Genomic DNA, 23,542 nt, shown 5'->3' with positions numbered 1-23,542 from the left:
ATTTTGGAGCTGACCAGCTGTTACAAGAGATTTAGGGCCAGCAAAAGGCATGTCACTTTGTTCCAATATTTTGCACTTTGGTCACAGTGCCAACTTAGTATATTTGTGAGCTACAAATGTAATTCCATGGAGACAGAATATGTTTATGATTGCAAAAAAGAGTTCTTGGTAACAAAATACATTGCTCCAGACAAAGATAATTAGTTGAAATTTATTAAAGAAAACAAAAAACAAGGCAATGTACAATAAATGACACATTATTGAATTGCAAAAAGGGTAAAAGACTACAGCCGTAGGGGCCAGGAGGGTTATATCCTACCGGTTTAGGACCTCCCTGTAAGTCGGCTTCCCCTCTATTTTAGAGAAAATTACCAGCATGTGTTACCTAGATACCTGGGTGGGATAGCATTCCCCATTAGCCCAGGGAGATTATGACCACTTCCTGTTCTAGTTCAATATTGTAACTGGGAAACCCTGGCTCTTCCCCTTTGGCCTCCACCTATGGAACAGAAGAGATGCTGCTGGGGAGCCTGGGACTTAAGGCCCCAGTAAAGAGTAAAAGAGAAAGTCAGGGAACAGGGACCCCTAGGACCGGCCATTCTGTCCTGTTTACATGCAACTTTTCTTTATGACTTTTTTTCTAATTTTGTCGCTAAGTTTTTGCTGCAGTTTTGCCAAAAAAATTGCAAAATTCAAAGCAAATCCATGCCTGGCACAAAATATTAGCTCATCACTATGGGTGACAGTTTGGGTGACATGGTTTGATGTGCCACCAAATAGGGTTAAACTATTTTGTACTGTATAATATTTAATACAACACAGCACAGTGGTGGGCACTTTAGGGAGATTTCCATTGGAAACTCACGCACAAAAAGGGTAAAAAATAGTCTGAAACATAGATTTATATAATCTAATATATTTATTGGGGGCGCCCTTACCTAGCAGATGTATTAGAGCTGATCCAGCATAAGCAAAATCTACCAAAATACCTGACTCCAGCACAAATCCTGCAGGATTTCTGGTGATTATGAAAAAGGGAACTCGAATACATCTCTTAGGCAAAATAATCACCCCCAAAGGCTTTATTAGACCTAACTGTCCATCAAACTCTGACTCCCAAATCCTGCATTGAGAAATAATCAGAGATTGGAGGGAAATAGTAAAGAGTACATTGATTATTTCAGAAACAGTGCAGAATTGTTAAATGATTATATTTCTTATTTCAGTATGATAAAGCTTATATTAAATGTTCATTTTAGGGATAGTTCCCCTTTAAAAAGAAAAAACAAAACAAAATACAGAAGATCAAAATCAAAACCAAAATCTATCGGCACCCCAAATTAAGGTATGCATGCCACATCCAAAATTATGTTAGAAATCCATACCTAAAAGTTAATGGACCCGGGTGTGTAAACCCCGGGCCTGCCGCTGAGTCTATTTCGTTATAGAGCAGGAAAATCAAACCACTGGATGTGCTTCGCTAAGGTGCAGAAAAATCAAACGGTAAACTATGAACTGTAACTCACCGCAGTCTCTGTGTGGTCCCGGTGCTAAATGCCCCGAACCCGTAGCCTGGAAGGATCAATCGAAACTTTTGCAAATACGGCCAAAAGAGCATCCCGGACAGTCGGGAAGTTCAGTAAAACTTAACCTTTATTCATGTTTGTTAAACCCCTCTGCCTGATGCGTTTCGTAGGCTTATGATTAAGTGCAATTGCACGAAACGCATCAGGCAGAGGGGTTTAACAAACATGAATAAAGGTTACATTTTACTGAACTTCCTGACTGTCCGGGATGCTCTTTTGGCCGTATTTGCAAAAGTTTCGATAGTTCCCCTTTCCCTAAAATAAAAGCCCTAAGGTTTGACTATTCAACAACAAAGAAACACAGTTAGCAAAAGCACAATGAATAAATTTGCCTCAGAGGAGCTTGTATCTCTGATCTGTGATTTGATTGTTCAGCATCTCCTATTGAATCCTCTTCCTCTACCTAAACAATACATAGGGAAGACAGGTCAATTTATAAATTACATAGTGACTAATAAACCAGTAACTGAACATGTATCCAATCCTCTTGAAATACCTCTGATTTATTACCATCTTTATTGCTTTACTTGATAGTCACACAGACAGCTGGGCTTGGTGCCTAAACCTGACTCTCTTCCCTGTGTCTCCTGTCTGTGGCCTACCCCAGGCTTATTACTATCTAGCCTATTATGTTTTATTGTTATTAACCTCAGGCCTTTTCTCTGAATTGCTCATATTCTCCCTTTTCCGGGTTAGAGACCTGAACTCACATCCTATTGCAGAACTCATATGTCCATTTGTGTAGGCTCTAATGACCAGATAGTGCCAGAGAACTCGAACAAATAGATGAAGAATATGGGGAATGAGTTGGAGAGTGGGAACCCTAATTAGCTGTTGCTGGAGAAGTGATAGGTGTAAAAACCTCATGTAAACTTGTAACGTGCCTATTGTCCTTAGTGACTTAGGGACGCAGCATGTTAACAGTCCTAATTTTAATGTTTGAGGTGCTACTGTATAGAAATAACTTTAGGCTTGTGATAGTGAGATACTGAATGCCTGAGTCCCAAAGAAAATTAAATGTCCCTAAGCCAAAATAGTTCCTCGGTCACCTCTTAACCATGGGCCTCAATCTGTGAATATTCCTTATATCATAAATCAGTTGGATCCATGAGATACTAGTGTGTGTACCAGGAGCGAGTCTGACATCAATATAGCGAATTACAGTGAGTATAGGACTAGCCTAGGAATCATTTTATCTGTACATTACATGTACATGTATATACTGGCCAATGATGGGCAATTTCTATAAAGGGAAGGGTATGCTCTTAAGCTTTTTGTACAAAATTCTTTAGTCTCTTTTAATATGTTATCTATCTATCCATCTATCTATATCTATCTATCGGGTTGATTCACTAAAGTGCGAAAAAACGAGCGCTATTTATAGCATGTGGTAAAAATTTTATCGCTTCTTATTTTTTGTGACTTAACGCACGATTCACTTTAGGATACTTGCGTTATTTAAGCCGCGATGAGCATTTTTCTTGTGTTATTTTCGCGCATGTGTTAATTCCCGCTGTGCGCAATTTATTTCGTTGCTTGCTATATTAGCGCACGATTTAACGCACGTAACCGTTATGTAAGTAAAACTACTTTCCTGCTAATGGCTATTTCCCTGAAAACTGGCGGCTGCATCACTCTGGGGCCAACACAGACTTGAAAAAATCCCACTGCAAAGTCCATATTGTGTTGCCAAAAGCTCATGAACTGCAATTTTCTATAATTACGCCTGCCCCAAGTAGGTGTTAATTTTCGCACAGACTAATGCGATATTTAGCGCGTCTAACGCTTCTTATGTGTTTGTGAATCATGTGTTAGTATTATTTATATGCAAGAATTAATGGAATGCGTTAAAATTAACGCCTTGCAATCATGCATTATTTAGTGCATGCGATATGCATCTTAATGCACGTGATACTTTAGCGAATTGCAGCAATTTTAACGCAAAAAAGCATGGAATAACGCTTATCGCACTTTAGTGAATCAACCCTTATCTATCTATCATCTCTAGCTCTCCCTCTAGCACTCTCTCTAGCACTCTCTCTAGCACACTCTCTAGCTCTCTCTCTCTAGCTCTCTCTCTAGCACTCTCTCTAGCTCTCTCTCTAGCGCTCTCTCTAGCGCTCTCTCTAGCGCTCTCTCTAGCGCTCTCTCTAGCGCTCTCTCTAGCGCTCTCTCTAGCGCTCTCTCTAGCGCTCTCTCTAGCTCTCTCTCTAGCTCTCTCTCTAGCTCTCTCTCTCGCTCTCTCTCTCGCTCTCTCTCTCGCTCTCTAGCTCTCTCTAGCACTCTCTCTAGCACTCTCTCTAGCACTCTCTCTAGCACTCTCTCTAGCACTCTCTCTAGCACTCTCTCTAGCACTCTCTCTTCTCTAGCACTCTCTCTAGCACTCTCTCTAGCACTCTCTCTAGCACTCTCTCTAGCACTCTAGCTCTCTCTATCTCTCTCTAGCACTCTCTCTAGCTCTCTCTATCTCTCTCTAGCACTCTCTCTAGCTCTCTCTATCTCTCTCTAGCACTCTCTCTAGCTCTATCTATCTTTTAGGGATGCACCAAATCCACAATTTTAGGATCTGGCTAAACCGAGAATCTCTTGAGAATAATTTGGTTGAATACTGAACTGAATCCAAATCCTATTTTGCATATGCAAATTAGGATAAGGAAAGGTTAAAGAGAACCGCTTGTGAAAAAAATTTTCAACTTCCGTGTTTGTGACAAAAAGTCACATGATTTTAGGGAATTGGATTTGGTTCAGCCAGAGGCATAGATTGGTCTTGGCCAAATCCTGAACCAAATCCTGGAATCGGTGCATCTCTAGTCTCTTTAAACCATACTGAACACACCAATTAGTCAACACTATTCTTCCTATAGAAATAGTTTAGTTGATTAGCATTCTGTTAGATTATAACTGATGGAGTTACAAAAAGAACAACCTACCAGCTAAAGCGATGGGCAGTAGAACAGCGGCGAGAATGTCCCCAACCAGAGACCTTCCGGAAGCCGCGCTACTTTGTTTCTTCAGATCTCTGATTTGTTCTTTTAGCATTTCTGATTCTTCGTGAAATCCCTTTTTCAGCATGTCCTCTTGTTCCTAAACTCACAGTAGGAGAAAGGGAAAAACAATTTGGGGAATTAGAAATAATTCAGTAGCAAAATGTGCAGGAAATGTATCCGTAGCAATTACACGTCTGAATAACTAAAATAATTAAGGTTTTTATTAATATTAAAAAGTTGCTTCAAAATGTTGGGCTATACATAAAAATACTAAAAATATTTTGGCAATTCACACTTTTTTTGCTAATCATGAATTTAAATGATGGTTTAACCCTTTAACTGCCAACGACGTGCGCCGCACGTTTGGCAGATAAAGATTCTCTCTGCAGAGGCGGCAGGTGCCCCCTGGGCAATGAGCCAGGGGGGCTGTCATGTCGGTCCTGCAACATGATCATCGCAGGACCAACCTCCAAGCAGCAGAAGGAGCCAAGCGATCCCTGCTTCAGAACAGGTAAGGGTGTTTTTTTTTGCATTGACACACACTTACACACACTTTTTTTTGTTTTTTTATTCTTATATACACTTATATACACACTTACACACTGTCACACAAATTGTACATGCGTACACACATGTATACACAAACACTTTTTTTTTTTACTTTTCATTTTACCACTTTGTTTTTAGTTTCTTTTCCCTAAAAACTGTTTATTTTGACAGCGTGACTATTGGATCAGATATTCTGACCACTAACTAACTAGTCGTGTGACTTATTTTGTTGCACAATTTTTGTGGTTTTATTGCATTTTTTATCCCTGTATTAGTGTTCCTGATCTGTTTTTAGCATAGCTTTGCCATGCGGAACTTTGGTGTAGAAAAATAACTTTATTTTGAATTCATCAGAATGTGTACTTTACAAAAATATATGGTTTTCTGGGGGTCTCTGTATAGTTTTGGGGGGGGTTACGGCACATAATACACTGACAGGAGGCTCTGTATGCAAAAGCTGAGTTGGCAGGCGAGAAATCCTTACAGCACAAAATTCCCTTTTCCCTTTTTACAGATTCCCTTTTCTCTGTAATAATAAAACAGTACCTGTACTTGATCCCAACTAAGATATAATTACCCCTTATTGGGGGCAGAACAGCCCTATTGGGTTTATTTCATGGTTAAATGATTCCCTTTTCTCTGTAATAATAAAACAGTACCTGTACTTGATCCCAACTTAGATATAATTACCCCTTATTGGGGGCAGAACAGCCCTATTGGGTTTATTTCATGGTTAAATTATTCCCTTTTCTCTGTAATAATAAAACAGTACCTGTACTTGATCCCAACTAAGATATAATTACCCCTTATTGGGGGCAGAACAGTCCTATTGGGTTTATTTCATGGTTAAATGATTCCCTTTTCTCTGTAATAATAAAACAGTACCTGTACTTGATCCCAACTAAGATATACTTACCCCTTATTGGGGGCAGAACAGCCCTATTGGGTTTATTTCATGGTTAAATGATTCCCTTTTCTCTGTAATAATAAAACAGTACCTGTACTTGATCCCAACTAAGATATAATTACCCCTTATTGGGGGCAGAACAGCCCTATTGGGTTTATTTCATGGTTAAATGATTCCCTTTTCTCTGTAATAATAAAAAAGTACCTGTACTTGATCCCAACTAAGATATAATTACCCCTTATTGGGGGCAGAACAGCCCTATTGGGTTTATTTAATGGTTAAATGATTCCCTTTTCTCTGTAATAATAAAACAGTACCTGTACTTGATCCCAACTAAGATATAATTACCCCTTATTGGGGGCAGAACAGCCCTATTGGGTTTATTTCATGGTTAAATGATTCCCTTTTCTCTGTAATAATAAAACAGTACCTGTACTTGATCCCAACTAAGATATAATTACCCCTTATTGGGGGCAGAACAGCCCTATTGGGTTTATTTCATGGTTAAATGATTCCCTTTTCTCTGTAATAATAAAACAGTACCTGTACTTGATCCCAACTAAGATATAATTACCCCTTATTGGGGGCAGAACAGCCCTATTGGGTTTATTCTGGTTCCACCCAATCTGCTGCTTGGATCATGTACCTTAAGCTTCTCCTTTATCATCCATTCATTTTGCTCCAAGATCATTTTCTTCTCTTCTTCCATCTTCTCCTCCATCATTTTCTTATGTTCTTCCAGGCTTTTCTTCTGATTCTCCATGTCATTTTCTAACCGTCTGTTATTCTCCTCCAGTATTTGCTTTTCCCTTTCAGCAGCTTCTGTTTGGGCTTTCTGTTCTGAATTTAATTTAATAGCAATGTCCAGTTATAGAAAAGTTTGAACAGATTGTACTGTTTATCCTAGATTAAACGTACACGAGTAAGGGGCCTTTAACCCATAGAATTCCCTTAATATACAGGTTGGGAAGTCAAGTTGTAGCAATATAAGAGGTTGAAATAAATTATCTGAACCAATGAGTAATTAGTGGATAATGTTAGAACTTGGCAGCAGAATTATAGAATCTGTGTGGTTCCTTTTTATGATGTTTCAAATTGCCCAATCACTAAAGCCGATTGCCAGATTCAACTATTTACATACGTTTACCTGTTTTAGCTACACATGGAGCCTTGTTGCTGATGCCTTATCAATAAATAACTGATGATAATCAACACCCACTACCCATCAGGTGTCAAAATTGCATGCAAACCCACCACCAATAAACAGCACCTTTATAAAAACCTTTTTTTTTTATCAAGTACTACCCTTGCTTGTACTGCCTAATAATAAATATTAAATAGGAATGCTTTTCTAAAGTAATATACAGATGCAGCCAGCAAGTTTTCACATTTTGTCTCACCATGTGCAGACACCATTCTCTGAGTGTTAAATCCTGCCTCTAGATGGTGCTAGAGTCTAAATTTTAAATAAATCCTAAATCACATTCAAAATTCAGACATTATTTCCTTATGTAAAACAAGTAGCTGCCCCACATATATAGGCTTCTAAAATACATTTTATGGGGCAGTCCAAGCTCACCTCTGGGGCAGGGATAGAATCACTCATATTTTTAAGCAAAAACAGATGAGATAATTTGCTCAGAAATGTACTTTGTCTTCAAAGCAGAGAGAAAGCTCCTTTTTAACATAGAAACCCCTTCACCTCACCTGCTATTTCCTTCTCTTTATCCGTAAGAGACTGATCTGCCTGTAATATTGCAGCTTCCACCTTTTTCTTTTCAGTAAGAAATTCCTGTAGTATTTCTAGAGCCTGTTATATTAATAAGGAAAAAGATGAGAATAAGGGTTATTTGGTTACAAAGAAATCAAACGCAGTATGAGCTCAACTGCAGCCACATTTCTTCCCACAAATCATATTGCTGGAGAGATATGCTGAGTGCTTCTTTTTATTGCAATTGGTATCTATCTATACAAGATCTAAGAAAATCTAGTAAATTCCCATTCCTGGCCCTATTTGGCTGACTCATGTTCACAGATCAATAAAGGTGCCCCATTTGGCTGGCTGCTCCCAAATTAATCACAATCCCTTGGCTACTTGGCTGACCTTCTGCCTAGTGAAAAATAAAGATAAAGGCAGGGAGCATAGGGTATACATATAACAGAACACCGTACTTTAACCCCTTTTTCTTTGGTTCTATTGTATTCATCCACCAGCAAGTCCTTCTCTGCAATGAACTGTTTGTATCCGCCAGGTTTGGAGAATTTTCCCTCTGAGATTTCTCTCTCCAGACTCTCACTCAGTTTCTGTAGAATGGCTTTGCACTTCTTAGCAGATTCCTCTTCGTTGTATAGAGAATATTTGTACTTTTTCTCTACCAGTTCTTGCTGTAATATATTAAAAACAAGCCATTGGTGGTCAGAACCAGGGGGAAAACCAGAAAGATGAAAATATTTTCCATTTTCTTTCACATATTTTCCATTTTTTATATTCTCATGTTCCTCCTGTACTCTTGCATTTATTTTGCTGTTTGATGATGTATTCAGGAGCAAAGCGCGAGTGCGACCTACTCTACCCTACTCTACTGTGCAAACACAGGCACAAGCTGGCTAGTAAGATGCGCTCACAGAATATGTAAAATGCGCATGCGCTTCCTAATAAGCTGGTCTTGGTCTGGGTGCAGGAGTGAGGCATTATGGGAATCTTCTTTACACAGCATTTTTTCTTCCTGTTTGGCTTCTGATCATCTGAACAGGCGAAATATGGGGAGACTTAAGGGCACTATTGAGAGAACTGAAGGTATGCCTGCATCTTGAGATTAACTCTTTACTAGCCTTTCCTTCTCCTTTAGAACATGTTGTAAAGTGCTCTGCTTGGGGCCCCACCATCACTAAAGCAAAATGTTGCACAGATGGACCTCAAAGGATCCAAAAGGGCTAACTATTTTATGAAACAATAATTGAGTGCTGCTTTGCACACTTTCACTCCCTGTTCATGTGGGTTTATACATTAGAGAACTTACGATGAGCTGTTTCTGATATTCCAGGTTCTCATCCTTGAAGGACAGGCCCATAAAGACCTTTGTTGCTTCTTTTTCACACTCCTGGTGAATATTGAGAAACTCTTCCTGGGTCTCTGTAGGGAATTTGGCAATTTGCTTGCTCATCTCTTCCTCATACTTGGTCAGAGCTTCCTGCACGGCTCTAGAATTCTCAATCTGTGCCAGGGCAATGACTGCATTCTCCATACAGGGGATGGAACCGCTCCGTATTGCCTCGGTGTATGACACGGCCAGATTGCCCAGCACTGGTATGAAACACAAAAGAGAATTGTGTGAGGTTACTTGGCCGCAGGTGATGGAGACATTCTTTTTATGCCAAACTTACATCTCCCAGTCACTGTGTAGCCGCCCACTAGAGTTTTAGCATTGCTATTCCCATATATGTAAGAACAAAACTTGGCGGTTTTCTCTACAAATTCAGGCTCTAATTCTGATTGTTGTAGTTTCTCCAGTCTCTGGAGATCTGCTTTTGATGCAGGCCGGTCAAACACAAAGCATTTGTGCGAATGAAAGTAATGACGAATGCACTGACGGGGCAGGTTGTAGTCTTGCACCTTTTTGCCAACACCTAAAAGACAACATTTTGGAAATGTATTCAGATTATTGAATGAATTCAACATTTAGTTGACATACGAATGTAATGCTATGAAGTTTTTAAAATGCTGGGCCACAGAGACTGCAAATGTTCCATTCTGCCTCCCTCCTCTTCTCTTTTCTATGTTCATCTTCTTCCTACTTTATCCACTCCTGTTCTCACTGCTGTACAGTATTACCATTGTATCTAGCCTGCTCTTCCATTTTACATCTTTAACCTCCATTTTGGTTTGATTTTACCCTTTGTGTTCATATTTTCTGTCCATTTTCCTCTACTGGGCAGCCACTAAGAAATGTTAAAAAAGGGTTTGCACACCACATACCCCAATACTCTCTAACCTTGTGTCTTTAGTACTGATAAACAGGGGTTGGATGGTGCATTAAAAATCACTCCTGAAAGAAGCTACACATGAATTTACTCACCTTTCTTTAGTTCCAGTGCATCTAGTAAATACTGATCCTCAGTGATTGGGGCGCCATTCTTCTCTAACTTTAGTGTAAAGTCCCTCACACACCAAATGAATGATGGGAAGAACCTCTTGAATTCTCCGGATTCATCCTCTTCCTTTGCTTGTGCTTCATCTGATTTAACCTTTATGCGCTCTGTTAGTTCTGTCACATAACTGTGTGATGTTATAGGATGGAACATAAATATCAAGGACACATCAGAGCACAGTTATCTTTCCAACTGCAGTGAGAAAAATGTATTTAAAATTGAAATCCATGAAGAAAGTAAGGAAATTCTGCAAGGTGACGTAAGCGTGGCCACAGCCATGGGTGCTACTTGGTACCCGAGGTCCCCTCAGGTACGGTACTTTGGCTTCCACCCATAGGAGCTCTGTTACCCCTATTGTTATGCCTATGCCTGATGAATCATTAAAAGACACCATCACATTGGAGGGAAACCTCACTGCCTGGATAACTGAATGAGCCATTATCCTAACTGAAGATCCAGTGCATTAACTCAAGGTTCTGACCAGCACTTTTCAGTGGGAAAAAAAAGGTGGTTTGTGCCAATGGTCTCTTAAAGTAATCTGATATTTGCAAGCACCATGAACAAGCCCAGAATTTATGTTTAAGCTTGTGATTCCAATCAGTGTTTGCCTGGCTTTATTCAAAGTTTCCAGAGAAATACCTTCCCCATGTACCTAAGCCAAGAGTTTGTTCAGTCAATCTTTGTCTGTGCATGTTGAAGAAACAACAGCGTGGTCACTATAAGGGGGAAATGAGCCCCTATAGCTGAAAAGCACTGATATGCGAGAAGTGTGGCAACTATTCAGTATCTTAGTTTTAGCGTTTGTGTTTGGGTATTTAGCTCATGCTCTGTATATAGCAGTGAATGTTCTGGAAATCTGAAGGAGGGCCTTCCATTGTTTAAGAAAATGCAGAGCATCGGTCCAATAATTAATGGAAAGGATACTGTAGATTATCCATGGCCTGTTGGTCAATGGTCCCCATGCTGTTGTACACCAGAGTGCTGCTGAGTAAGATAGCCAGGGAGAAGATCCAGGCATCATTCTTGCTGTCTCCCTTAGAGAAGGAAAAAGAAAATCAACATGTCTATTAATCTGAAACACCGACCGAACACACCCTATTTTGACCTTAGGCCGAATAGCACAATGTCTGTCTAAACGGTCCTTAGGTCAATTTGTTGTATACACTCCAAGTCACCCATTGTATGGTCACATTTACACTCAGCAACACTATGAATGGACTGTATTCCTAATAACAGGATCCAAAAACTCTTGGGCATTCCCAAGTGAAGGCTGCCTGTCACTGCCAGAATCTACCAAAAGCAAAGCAGTTTCTTTAATATAAAGCATTGATTTGGCAATGGACATCTGAATATTGTGTGCTATAGCTGTCAAACAATTGCAAAATGGAAATATAATTTCATAGTTTTAACAACCTTTTATTAATTTGCTAAAAATTTAGGGCACTCTGTGCTTATGCTACATTCAAGATCCTTGGCATCTCCTTGCATCTTCTAATCTAAATGCTTCAGCCTTTCTGAGCCAGGGGAAGAATATGCCTTTACATGCCATTAACATCTCTTAGCTTTGCTAAAGTAAATATTATGTTGCAGTAGTAGACACAGCTTGCGTTAAACCATATACATTTGCTCACCTTCTCCACATCCCCCAGTCCCTCTGTGTCCAACAGAACTAGGGTGTGGCCTTGTTTAATAGGGTGAGGCACGCACCACATCCAGATCCCTTTAGTCTTCGACTGGACGGTTGATCCAAGTGCAAATCCTAAAGGAGTAAGATAGAATAAGGAATAATTAATTCAGCATATGGTACTCAGAGCACATAAAAGGCTAAGCCGGTGGAGACATAAGAGTTTTCTATCAGTAAATAACATGAGGAAAAGATACAGATTTGGAGAGGTCCCTGCTAGTTCTGGAGCCTACTGCTCAGAGGGATGGGGCAAGGAGGTGCCATGACCAGGAGAGAGATGTCTGGGGTCCCAGTGTGGACTGGTGGGGATAATCTGCGGTGCCCCTCCTTCTGGATAGCAATTCTTCAGACTGTACCCCTGATTATGGAATCTGACTAATACTCTGTTACAGACAGAAGTGCAGTTGGAATACTCAGAGCGAGTTACTGGATATGGAAGTGACTTCTACTTGAACTTTATGGTTAGAAACTGTAAAATAAAACATCCTGGGAAAGTTATCCTTATAACCTGGGTGGGGCCCTAAACTGGACCGGCGGCACAGATTCACATAGCGACTGCCATTCTGATGTGAGACTCACCATTCTTGCCTCCGGCCAGTTTGTTCATAAGATAGGATTTCCCAGTTCGATATTTCCCAACAATCGCCACAACCACCACAGGCTGAGTGATTTCCAATAAGATCTGTAAGGCCTCCTGGTTAACTGTTAGATCTTCCCCTTCCTTGTTTCCTATCAGGCACATGGGTTCTTCCATTGGCAACACTGCCATCCTGCATTTAAATGGGTGGGCATTAGAACATAATTATGACTTGTTAGATAGCCCTATAAAACACTACCAATTTTTTTTTAAATGTCAAGACTGGAATGTGTAACATAATAAACCAGTTTTCCGCTCTTTGGTGCCATAATTACTTACTACATAATTTGCTCACATTTATAGGGACCTATAGGGTTTATATGCCCCTATAGCTTTAAACCCTACACTTTCTTATTTCACGGTTACTGGGGAGATGCCCATGTATCTATTTTTGCTATTAGCATGTTCTTTATCATTGGCCATAAGTCTTATGACCACTTCCTGCACACTGGCTTTGTTGGCCTGCATCTGTTGTACCAGGTGGATGTTCATTGAGCCTGGGATCAACAAGGCCCAGAAGCTGTTCTGCCCTAGAGGGACCAGTACCTCTAGTGAAGTCAGAGAGCAAGGACTCCGTGAATGAGGAATAGTAAGAGCAGGTTAATTCTTACTATAGCACTTTCTAGGCAAGTGTGACAGTCAGCTTTAGTTAGCAAGAGCAGCTTTCTGGCTCCAACCAGGAGAGATAGCAGGGAGTATTCTCCTTTACAGGCTCTGCTGCCTTAGTGCTGCCTTAGTGAAGGGACTGCAGTAGCGACATGGGTATCAGGTATAGTCTCTTCCTGATCCACGTCTGCTGTTTGGCATCTGGTCAACTAAGGCGGAAACCTGAAGGATAAAGATTTCTTACCAACTACTCTCCGCAGTGGTGCATCTTTACATTGCTTGTTCTGCATTTAACCTGCCAATCCGTTGCTCTACATCTGCACTGTGAGTGTTACTACATAACCCTGTGGATCATTTGTCGTGGGCAAATAAATTCAGTTCTTGAGTTTGTTTGAGTTTGCTGCAAGAACCTTCTTGCATCCTTATTTCTTTATTTTTGCACGCAGCCTAAGTGAATTGCAGTTGCATTACCTCCCCTTTTTTATTACTGTATTTAATTACTAAACAGCCTAGCCGTAGGCAATTAGCCTGCACATAAAATAGTAGAAAACCACACAAATATTTACCGTTTCCAGCCTAAAAGCAAAGGATTTAATCTCTGAACTTCTATTGATGTACATGGGACGCAGAAACATTTTACATTTTTTTTAAATACTCTGAACAGTGTTTATACAGTTCTAAACAACTACCACTGACATTTCTCTGTAGGGTCTTAAAAGGAGAAAGCTTGTGCTCTATTAATCAAAGCAGTCTGGGGGCTCCCTGCTTCCTTCCCCTCGTGACTAACGATATATTTCAGCTTTTAGTTTTCGGCCTCCTACTAATCTGATCTGGGATCTCCCTACCGACACAATTAAAATGACAGTTTTACCTTTCAGTAAATACAGACAGCCGTTCTCTGTCAGCGAATGTTCCCTGTCTCTTGAGTCTGATTCATCACATGTTATGTCTTACTGTATATATTTAGTAGGAAGTTCTTTTCTCAGTAAAAGATTAACCTCCTTCTGATTGTGAAATCTTGCTTTTGGCTTTTAGTTTGTAGGCAGTGAAATTACTTTTTATATTATAACAAAGAGCAAGGCACAAATTGCAGCTGGAAGAGTTGTACAGTAATTTGAATAAACCCTTAATTGCACTGCAGCACATCCTTGCCTGGAACAAGACCCCATAGTACTAATCATGAACAAAAGGTCCTGACCCCACTTCCTGCAGTTTAAGTAACTCTAAAAAGGTATTTTAGATTAAACGTAAAGCCTTTAGTATATTGTTATTCTAAGACACTTTTCAGTATATGCTTGCCTGCCAAAGATTGTAAAATATCTGGGCTGGAAGGGACCAGGCAGAGAGAGATTGTACATTTTACAATCTGCATGAATTGTAAAAAAAAGTCCAAGAAGAAGTGTGATCCACATAGAGGTAGCTCCCCTATGGTAAAAGGCAAAGACCTGCGGGTGGGGGTAGGTTTCTCAAGGGCAACTGTGATCACCAGATTATACTGGTCTTTGAAAGAAGAGGGCAGTGGAATAATTGGTTTGATAAAGAGTGTAAAGGTGGCCATACACCTTCAGACATCGCCAAGCGAGCAGATCCCAATATCCCCCACCTATGGGAGAATCCAGGCTAATTGGCCCAGGGCCAAACGATCGAATTATAACGACGGGTATAGGAAAAGTCTGTCCGGGAACCGTATCAACGAGCCAATGCGGTCCCAGATCCGACTAGATTTTTTAACCTGCCCGATAGAGATCTGGCTGATTTGAGGCCAGATATCGGTCGGGCAGGCCTGTCGGTAGTCCCCATACATGGGCCAATTAGCTGCCGAATCGGTCTAAGGGCCAATAAATAGGATATAAGAGAAGAAAAGCCAAAGTAGAGGGCAGATGGAAGAAAATAGATCTGGAGAAGAAACAGCTAGAAAAACAGATGCAGAATCAGGGAAAAACAAGGCAAATGTTCAGGATCATCAAAGATAATTAACAAAGGAGGAGATTGTTTAGGGGACCAGCAAAGATAGGCTGAATACTTTACTAAATTGCTAATTGGGGTAAAAATCAAAGGAAGAACCCTTAAAAACAGCAAAAAAATTGCATCGGTCGTGGGATTTTGAAGAAACAAAGGGAGAAAGAGGATTGATTGCTTGCAATTACTCCAGACCGGTGCAGATTTCTGCTAACAGGGGCACCGGCCCTGGCTATTAGGTTCCCCCTGTGATTGTAATCACTTACCTAACATTTGGCACCCCCCTCCCCAGTAATTGAACCTTTCCTTCCCCTTCAAATACTGCCTATAAGTTACTGACCTTCAAGTTGATTGACAAAATGCCTGTGTACAACAGAGTACTAAGGGGGCCGCTTTACTCTTTCCAATGTTACTCATAGACACGAGGAGCATGCTGTCTGAGAATTATGAGATAAAAGCAAGGAGATATAATTTCAATAATTATCTTTAAAAGAGAAGGAAAGATACAATCAGTGAGGGGTTCCAAACTGTTAGATACCCCCAGTGATTTTAATCGTTTACCTGATACCCTGGCCCAGTGCTCCTGTTAGCAGAAAACTGCTGTGAGCGATTATCTTCCTTCTTTATGCCACCTGCACATGTGCAATAGGGTAAAAAGCTGAACTTTAACACCCCAATGCACATGCGTCGCCCCAGGATTGTGAAGAAAGAAGATGAAATGAAAAGCCTGGTTTCCAACAAAAATAATCAAAACCCGGTCTTTGCTAATGAGATTGCAATGTCTGTTATGGGCCCTGAGAGAAAATTTGCTGGTCCTGAATGAAGAAGCCAGATTGGATTGGATATAAGCTGTGAGAAGGTAGAACAGTGGTTCTCAACCTTCCTAATGCCGCGACCAGGGCCGGATTTCTGTTTTGGGCGCCCCGAGGCCGCCCGTCGGTCGCCCCCTCCCCACCCGTGCGCATGCGCGAAAGCGCCCCCAGTGAGCATGCGCGAAAGCGCGCCCCCCTGTGCGCATGCGCGAAAGCGACCCCACCAGTGCGCATGCGCTCCTTTAAACTCCCATACGGAGCAGTGGGGAGAGGTCCCGACTGCTCCGTATGGGAGCCAAATTTTTAAAAAAATTTGCGGCGGGGTGGCATGTCGCCCCTAAACTTTTGCCACCCTAGGCCCGGGCCTTTGTGGCCTCTCCACAAATCCGGGCCTGGCTGCGACCCTTTAATACAGGACCTCATGTTGTGGTGACCCCCAACCATAAAATTATTCCTAAGACCCGTTGGAAATATGTGTTTTCCGATGGTCTTAGGCGACCCCTGTGAAAGGATCGTTTGACCTCCAAAGGGGGCCCGACCCACAGGTTGAGAATTGCTGAGATAGAACATAACCAAAAGTTAAAACAAAACTCTATTGGAATTCTATTTGGATTTGACTTAAATCACTAACATGCCACCATTTCCAGCACTCGGGGTTAATAACAGCCTCGGATTCACTTGGCACGAACCAGTTGCAGCTACTGACCCTGGAACTTGTGTCTGTAAATAAGCTTTCCGTCATTCTCTTTTCGGTTTTGAAATGCCCGATTTACTCTTTGATACATTCCTCTGTAAATCTCTCTCTCTGTTTCCCTCACCCCTCTGGCACAATCCAGTTTCACTTTCATTTGTGAATGCAATGAAATAATCGTGAAATCCACGTACAGACCAGACCGGCTCATAAAGCTTCATACAGAGAGAGGAAAGGAACGCAGAAAGATATAACGGAGGGAATAACAAAGGTAACTCTTCTCTTCCTCTGTCAATTTAATTGGTGTGTGAGAATGTTCTGTTCTGTTTCTGAATCTAAACCATTTTTATATTATACTGAGCCATATAAAGATACAGAGAAGTGCTTTTCAGAGCAGGACTTATATGAAGATATTGTAAAAACAATGCCAGTATCCAGTTATTTCTATTCGTCTTTATCCAGCCTATGGGTGGGGATCGCTGTAGCCAATTTAAACCCGAGGGTTTTATTTTATAAGACATTTCTACTCAATATATTTTAGCTCAATTTAGAATTTTTTTAACTGACCCATTCTTTTTAATCTGTAATATCCCTCAGATATAAACATGAGCGCCCAAATCCATATGAAGGATCCGATCTGCCTGATAGAGAACAGGAACAGCAATGAGTTTGTGATTAATACAGAAGCAGAACAGATTCTGTCTCAGATCACTGATCCGGTGGTGGTTGTGGCGATTGTTGGGAAATACCGGACAGGGAAATCTTATCTGATGAACAAACTGGCAGGAAGGAAAACTGGTAAGTATATTTGTACTTGTCTCTGTTCCCTATTCTTGCACCTTGGCCAGCAGGGCTGCATGTACAGGGGCACAGTGTGGCTGGTAACAGACTACAAATCCCAGCATCCCCTATTAGTGTTCATTGTGAACAATATCTACAGTTTGTGCCCTCAGTGTATTTCTAAAACACAACAGTTTGATTCTATAGATAGTTCTTATGGTATTTGCCTTCTTCTGGCTCTTTCCAACGGTTGGTCATTGATCCCAACAGCAAAACACCTATTGCTCTCTGAGGCTCCAATTTTATTGTTGCTTTTTATTACTTATTTTAATATTCAGGCCCTCATTCATATTCCAGTTTCTTATATAAACCACTGCCTGGTTACTAGGGTAATTTTGACCATAGCAACAAAATAGGTACTGAAATTCCAATTCCAAGTTGCTGCACAAAATGCTACATCATTTAAAAACCAGGGGCTTGGAACCCTATACAGGTATAGGACCCATTATCCAGAATGCTCGGGACCAAGGGTATTCCGGATAAGGGGTCTTTCCGTAATTTGGATCTCAATATCGTAAGTCTACTAAAAAAAAAAAAAAAAAAAACATTAATTAAACCCAATAGGATTGTTTTGCATCCAATAAGGATTAATTATATCTTAGTTGGAATCAATTACAAGGTTCTGTTTTATTTCTACATAGAAAAAGGAAATCAGTTTTAAAATTCTGAATTATTTGCTTAAAATGGAGTCTATGGGAGACGGGCATTCCGTAATTCGGAGCTTTCTGGATAACGAGTTTCCGGATAAGGGGTCAGATACCTGTATACCACTGGGCATTAACTGCTGACTCCTAAAGCTTCATTCCTCTTACTATGGCTCCCTATATCTCCATCTATATGTCTATCCCACCCTGTAATGCCGCACCTTATGTTCCTGTGCTCCCCTCTGATGGAAAAATGAATGAAGTATCAACACCAGCATCAATGCAATCACATTATATTTTTCTCTTTTCTGCTGATTTGGCAGTCTTGCCTAAAACAATATATGTATAAAATTTTTCCTCCTATTAGGTTTCCCTTTGGGATCCACCATTCAATCAAAGACTAAAGGGATCTGGATGTGGTGCGTTCCTCACCCTCGCCAACCCTCACACACCCTGGTGCTGTTGGACACAGAGGGACTGGGGGATGTGGAAAAGGTGAGCTAACGTTCAGCCTGTTTGCCTGTTAGGGGATTTCCTCTATCTGGTTGAAGCTTTATATAAAGTATATCGATAACATTCATACAGCATTTTGCTTTGGATCAACAACATATATTAAATATATATTCCTGGCTGGGTAGAATGAGAGAAGTCCTTAGTGTTAAAGAAGTTTAAAATTCAGTCAAAATGCTATAGCTATAAAGCAGTTTTATGGACCTTTAATGATACTATTACCATTAATTAACCTATATGATAAATCACAGCTGGTCTCTGGGACAAGAGCATAAGATGAAAGATGTATAAATAAGAGATAGAAGAAGGAAGGTCAGAATAACTTAGATCAGGGGTGTCAAACTCAATCACAAGGGGGCTGAAATCTAAAACACAGGCTAAGTCGCGGGCCAAATTTTTTATTAATATACCTAGTAAGATACTAAGGGGTATATTTATCACAATGTGTAAAGGTGGAGTAAGACATTACCGGTGATGTTGCTCATAGCAGCCAATCAGATGTTTTGCTACTGTTGAAATCTGATTACTGATTGGATGCCTTGGGCAACATTACTGGTAATGCTTCACTCCACTTTTTACACAGCATGATAAATATACCCCTTAGTCTTAGTTACTATGTGAGGAAAATGGAAATTGATCAGGCTGGATGGTCAGACACACTCACCAAGGGCCACATAAAACAGCCAGGTGGGCCGGATTTGGCCCCCGGGCCTTGTGTTTGACATATATGACTTAGATAATTCAAACAATACAAATATGGGTTAATGGGTCGTGTCTCACAGTGTCACTCCATTACAATAGATCATTATGACACCTTTTAGATGAATTCTGGGACATGTTCAGTGCTTTGTTGGGTCAGTTCATGAAGACGCCATTGGAGAAAAGCTGTGAATTGTAATAGCGAAGCTGCCACCTGGGGGACATGTGCTAATTCATTTATAGCAGGATAAGTGACAAGGGTTAATGTTTCATGCTATTTGTCACAGATTGCAGCAAACCATTGGGCAACTCATGCCTTGTATTAAGTTCAGTTACTTTCCTTGTTTATCTTGCTAAACAAATTGACATTTATTTGCAGCAAGCACCATTTGTCTGCTACAGAAAGACAACAGCAACAAGTCAGTTTTATTGAATTAAGCAGAAAAAGTAACAGCTCTGGCCTAATCTAAAAAACTGATTAACACATTGAGCCCTTGGAATGCATCCCTGCAGTGTCACACCAAACTTTATAGCCAATAATAGTCAGTAGTCTTTAGTCAATATTGCTACTGTGGGAATAATATAATACTGTAGGTTTACTGATCATATAATTTACTTCCATTTAAAAAAAAACATTGTGGAAGATCAGACAGCTATTGTTATATTTATTATGTAGTGCAGGCATTCTTCACACAGTATCAGAGACAGCTTCTTACCTCTATGAAGTGCATGTATAAAGCTCAGTACCTTAATGAATTGCCAGACAAGTCTACTTGTCTTTTATGAAGAGGTGAACAGGGAGCTTGACTCTGGAATGGTAGTGGATGTGATCTACTTGGTAAATGGAACATTTTCTAATTACACCAGTGTGGTTAGTGGAGTACTGCAGGGGTCAGCCCTTGGGCCTTTGCTTTTTAACTTGTTTATTAATGACCTGGAGGTGGGTATTAAAAGTACTGTCTCTATTTTTGCTGATGATACTAAACTGCAAAACTAGAGGGGTCATTTACAATGACCCATGCAGTGTGCAAAGTGTAAAAAAGGCCACAATCTGCCTTTTTTTTGCATTTTGCCCACAGTGTGGGGCATTGTGCGAATAACCACAGGCCACTGCAGAGACCTACAGAATACTGTTTGTATCATGTACGGCCTCTCTAGATTTAAAAGTGGCTGTGGAAGGAGGTACATAGGCATCCTCCCCTCCTGCCCATCATTTGTATGTCATTTGCAAGGGGCCACAGCTTGAATTTGGTCCCAGCACTGCCTTTGGGCAGATGATAAAGGCAGGAGTGAGCTGCATCTCCTGATTTTCAATGCAGTGCTCCATGCAAAGGGTGATATCCCTGGGGGCACAAGTCCTGTTAAATGAGCCCTGAGGAGTGCGCCCAGCATTGTAAATGACCCCTTATAAGTTCCATGCAGGATGTTGTCACTTTGCATAGGGATTTGAGTAAACTGGAAAAATGGGCAGCAAACTGGCAAATTAGGTTCAATGTTGATAAGTACAAGGTAGAAATAACATAAATGTTATTTACTTAAATATGAATTTTACACTAAATGGTAGTGTGTTGGGGGATGCTTTAATTGAGAAGAATATGGGGGGTTTTGTGGACAACAAGCTGTGTAATGCTAGACAATGTCATTCTATGGCTACTAAAGCAAATAAAGTGCTGTCTTGTATAAACAAGGGCATTGACTCAAGGGATGAGAACATAATTTTGTCCCTTTATAGGTCCCTGGTAAGGCCTCACCGTGAGTATGGGGGGCAGTTTTGGGCTCCAGTCTTTAAGAAGGATATTAATGAGCTGGAGAGAGTGCAGAGACTGCAACTAAACTGGTAAAGGGGATGGAAGGGTTAAACTATGAGGTGAGACTGTCAGGGTTGGAGTTGTTTTCTATGGAGAAAAGGCATTTGCAAAGGGGCATGATTGATCTTTTATTAGAGAAACTGAATTTTAATTTGCAGCAGCATGAGGGGGTTTTCATGGGGAAATCAGTGAGGTTGGGGAATTCCCGCTGGGTGAGGTTGTGATGGCAGATTCTATAAATGCCTTTTAAGAGTGGCCTGGATGAGTTCTTAAATAAGCATAAAATCCAAGGCTTTTGTGATCTTACAGGAACAGTCACAGAAAAAAAAATCAATGCTTTTCAGTTCTTCATCTTCTTAAAAGAATGCGATAAGTGCCTTTAGGTAGAACTGATCAAAGGGAGCTTTGTTCTATGACTTTCAATGCTCTAATATACCCTCTTCTCTCATATTTACATTTAGCTTTAGTGTCACCCAGATGGTGCCAGCCTGAACAGTAGCATTTTTGGAAATGTGTTTTATTATGTAAATTATTGAATCATTAAATTACAAATTGGTTATAATCACTTGGATTTGTAGAACAGGGTAACTGCAGATCTAGCTCTCTTTACAGACAAACTTGCCCTTATGTCAGTGACAGAAAGGGAGCCCAACATAGACCAACACAGCTTTCCATAAAGCCTTATAGAGCAACACATTGGCTGTGGCCTCACTCATCTCTTCTGTTAGCTGCATCTACAATAGGCATTTTCATTAAATCAAGATACACCCCTAGCATGTTTATATCATAATAAAGTCTGCTGCAACACGTGCTTAGGAAATATCGGATTATTTTGGTGCAAGTATAGTGTAAAAACATTACTGGAATTTTTTGTACAGCTTATAAGATATAGCAATGAATCCATATCAACAATAGTCACATCTATTGAAAACCAGTTGCACAGTCCAGTTGACCCTGGGTGAGGACAAACCATTACAGGAGGTACAAAGACAAAACAACATGCTACTGTATATACAGGGAAACCTTTGCACAAACACTGTATTCCTTCCCAGACTTAGTAGCCTGAAGGGGTTGTACTTAGAAGATTAGGACATATGAGTCGGTCGGTCTGTCTTTATAGGCACATAATAAAGAAGCATGTTGGTTGTAAGTAATAAACTTTCTTGTTTAGACCATGCCTTAGCTAAGTTCTAACTTCTGAGTTTTCATAGTTGCCGAAAGAGTTTTATAGTATTGCAGTGCAAAAATATGAATTGTTGAACCAAATACAGTTCTTGGCATTGGCCCATTGCTTTTACTTGGGCATGTGCTGGATATTTTTGCTATGTACCTGTCTTGACATGACACTCCTCTCCGTGGGTTTGTATATTCTGCAACTAGATTCAGAATAAAGTTTGGAGAAGAGCAAAGTGCAAAATGTGATATCCCAACCTAAAGACATTGCTTGGAACCAAGATCCTACTGTACAAAACCCCAGATAAGGTTTTATTGTTGTCAAAAAGGCAGAAACACATAGAGGTCCATTCATGAAACCACCATTTTTTTTTTCAGAAAAAAACTTATTTTTTCTAATTTATAGAACTTTTTGTTATGTCCATCATATTTCCATTAAAATTCCACGACTTTTTTGTGGTTTTTGTTAACTTCCACGAAAAAGTCGTATTTTTCACAAAGACTACGACCAGTTCGGAATTCATTCAAGCTTTTTGTATGGTGATTATCTTTTGGCCAGGTTGGGTCTGTAGAGTGCCATTGAGCCCTATGGGAGACTTTCCTTGGGCCGGGTTGGAGCTGCAGAGTGCCATTGAGCCCTATGGGAGACTTTCCTTGGGCCGGGTTGGAGCTGCAGAGTGCCATTGAGCCCTATGGGAGACTTTCCTTGGGCCGGGTTGGAGCTGCAGAGTGCCATTGAGCCCTATGGGAGACTTTCCTTGGGCCGGGTTGGAGCTGCAGAGTGCCACTGAGCCCTATGGGAGGCTTTCCTTGGGCCAGGTTGGAGCTGCAGAGTGCCATTGAGCCCTATGGGAGACTTTCCTTGGGCCGGGTTGGAGCTGCAGAGTGCCATTGAGCCCTATGGGAGACTTTCCTTGGGCCGGGTTGGAGCTGCAGAGTGCCATTGAGCCCTATGGGAGACTTTCCTTGGGCCGGGTTGGAGCTGCAGAGTGCCATTGAGCCCTATGGGAGACTTTCCTTGGGCCAGGTTGGAGCTGCAGAGTGCCATTGAGCCCTATGGGAGACTTCCAAAATCATGCATTGAAGGTTTTCGTACGACTGAGAAAAGAATTTTTGTGACATTTTCGCACATCAGAAATTATCGTGGTTACTCCAAATGTTTTCCAGTCGTGCTTTTAACCACCCAAAATTTGTGGTTTCATGAATGGGCCCCATATTGTATTGTTCACATTTCATATATTTCCTGCTCCTGTTTTGGGGAAAACATAGGGAAAGGAAATCACAAACACAGGTTAGCACTT

At 40.7% G+C, this 23,542-nt stretch overlaps 3 protein-coding genes across 3 annotated transcripts in view; 1 reads left to right on the top strand and 2 right to left on the bottom strand.

Annotated features, from left to right (window-relative positions):
* Positions 1–14,016, bottom strand: part of gbp5 (guanylate binding protein 5) — a 36,017-nt gene extending 22,001 nt beyond the window's left edge. Inside the window, exon 1 of the mRNA XM_012966064.3 lies at positions 13,977–14,016. The gene's annotated coding sequence lies outside the window, so the exon portion shown is untranslated. The remainder of the gene's footprint in view (positions 1–13,976) is intronic.
* The window catches only part of gbp1 (guanylate binding protein 1, interferon-inducible), a 42,962-nt gene that overhangs the window by 9,387 nt on the left and 10,033 nt on the right, over positions 1–23,542 (top strand). Inside the window, 3 exon segments of the mRNA NM_001016773.2 lie at positions 16,713–16,838; positions 17,165–17,365; positions 18,419–18,546. Of these exon segments, the coding sequence (NP_001016773.1) occupies positions 17,173–17,365; positions 18,419–18,546 (321 nt within the window). The 5' untranslated portion in view covers positions 16,713–16,838; positions 17,165–17,172.
* On the bottom strand, positions 1,787–14,059 carry gbp3 (guanylate binding protein 3). The gene is made up of 12 exons (XM_002939133.4): positions 13,977–14,059; positions 12,442–12,632; positions 11,810–11,937; positions 11,103–11,212; positions 10,106–10,305; positions 9,414–9,656; positions 9,050–9,333; positions 8,202–8,414; positions 7,737–7,839; positions 6,676–6,869; positions 4,517–4,670; positions 1,787–1,989 (listed from the first exon to the last, which is right to left on the bottom strand). Exons 2-12 carry the CDS (start codon positions 12,629–12,631, stop codon positions 1,958–1,960), a joined length of 1,851 nt encoding a protein of 616 aa, XP_002939179.3. The 5' UTR covers position 12,632; positions 13,977–14,059; the 3' UTR covers positions 1,787–1,957.

This window comes from Xenopus tropicalis, chromosome 7, assembly GCF_000004195.4.
Source record: "Xenopus tropicalis strain Nigerian chromosome 7, UCB_Xtro_10.0, whole genome shotgun sequence".
NCBI classification, from domain to species: domain Eukaryota; kingdom Metazoa; phylum Chordata; class Amphibia; order Anura; family Pipidae; genus Xenopus; species Xenopus tropicalis.
This window is presented reverse-complemented; position numbering and strand designations above follow the sequence as displayed.

Excerpts from the sequence above, each read along its gene's own strand:
- gbp3 (XM_002939133.4), bottom strand. The coding sequence starts at position 12,631 with ATGGCAGTGTTGCCAATGGAAGAACCCATGTGCCTGATAGGAAACAAG. Across the intron at positions 6,870-7,736 it reads TAAAGAGAAGGAAATAGCAG|AACAGAAAGCCCAAACAGAA; the intron begins GTGAGGTGAAGG and ends AATTAAATTCAG. Across the intron at positions 1,990-4,516 it reads ACTGCCCATCGCTTTAGCTG|GTAGAGGAAGAGGATTCAAT; the intron begins GTAGGTTGTTCT and ends TGTATTGTTTAG.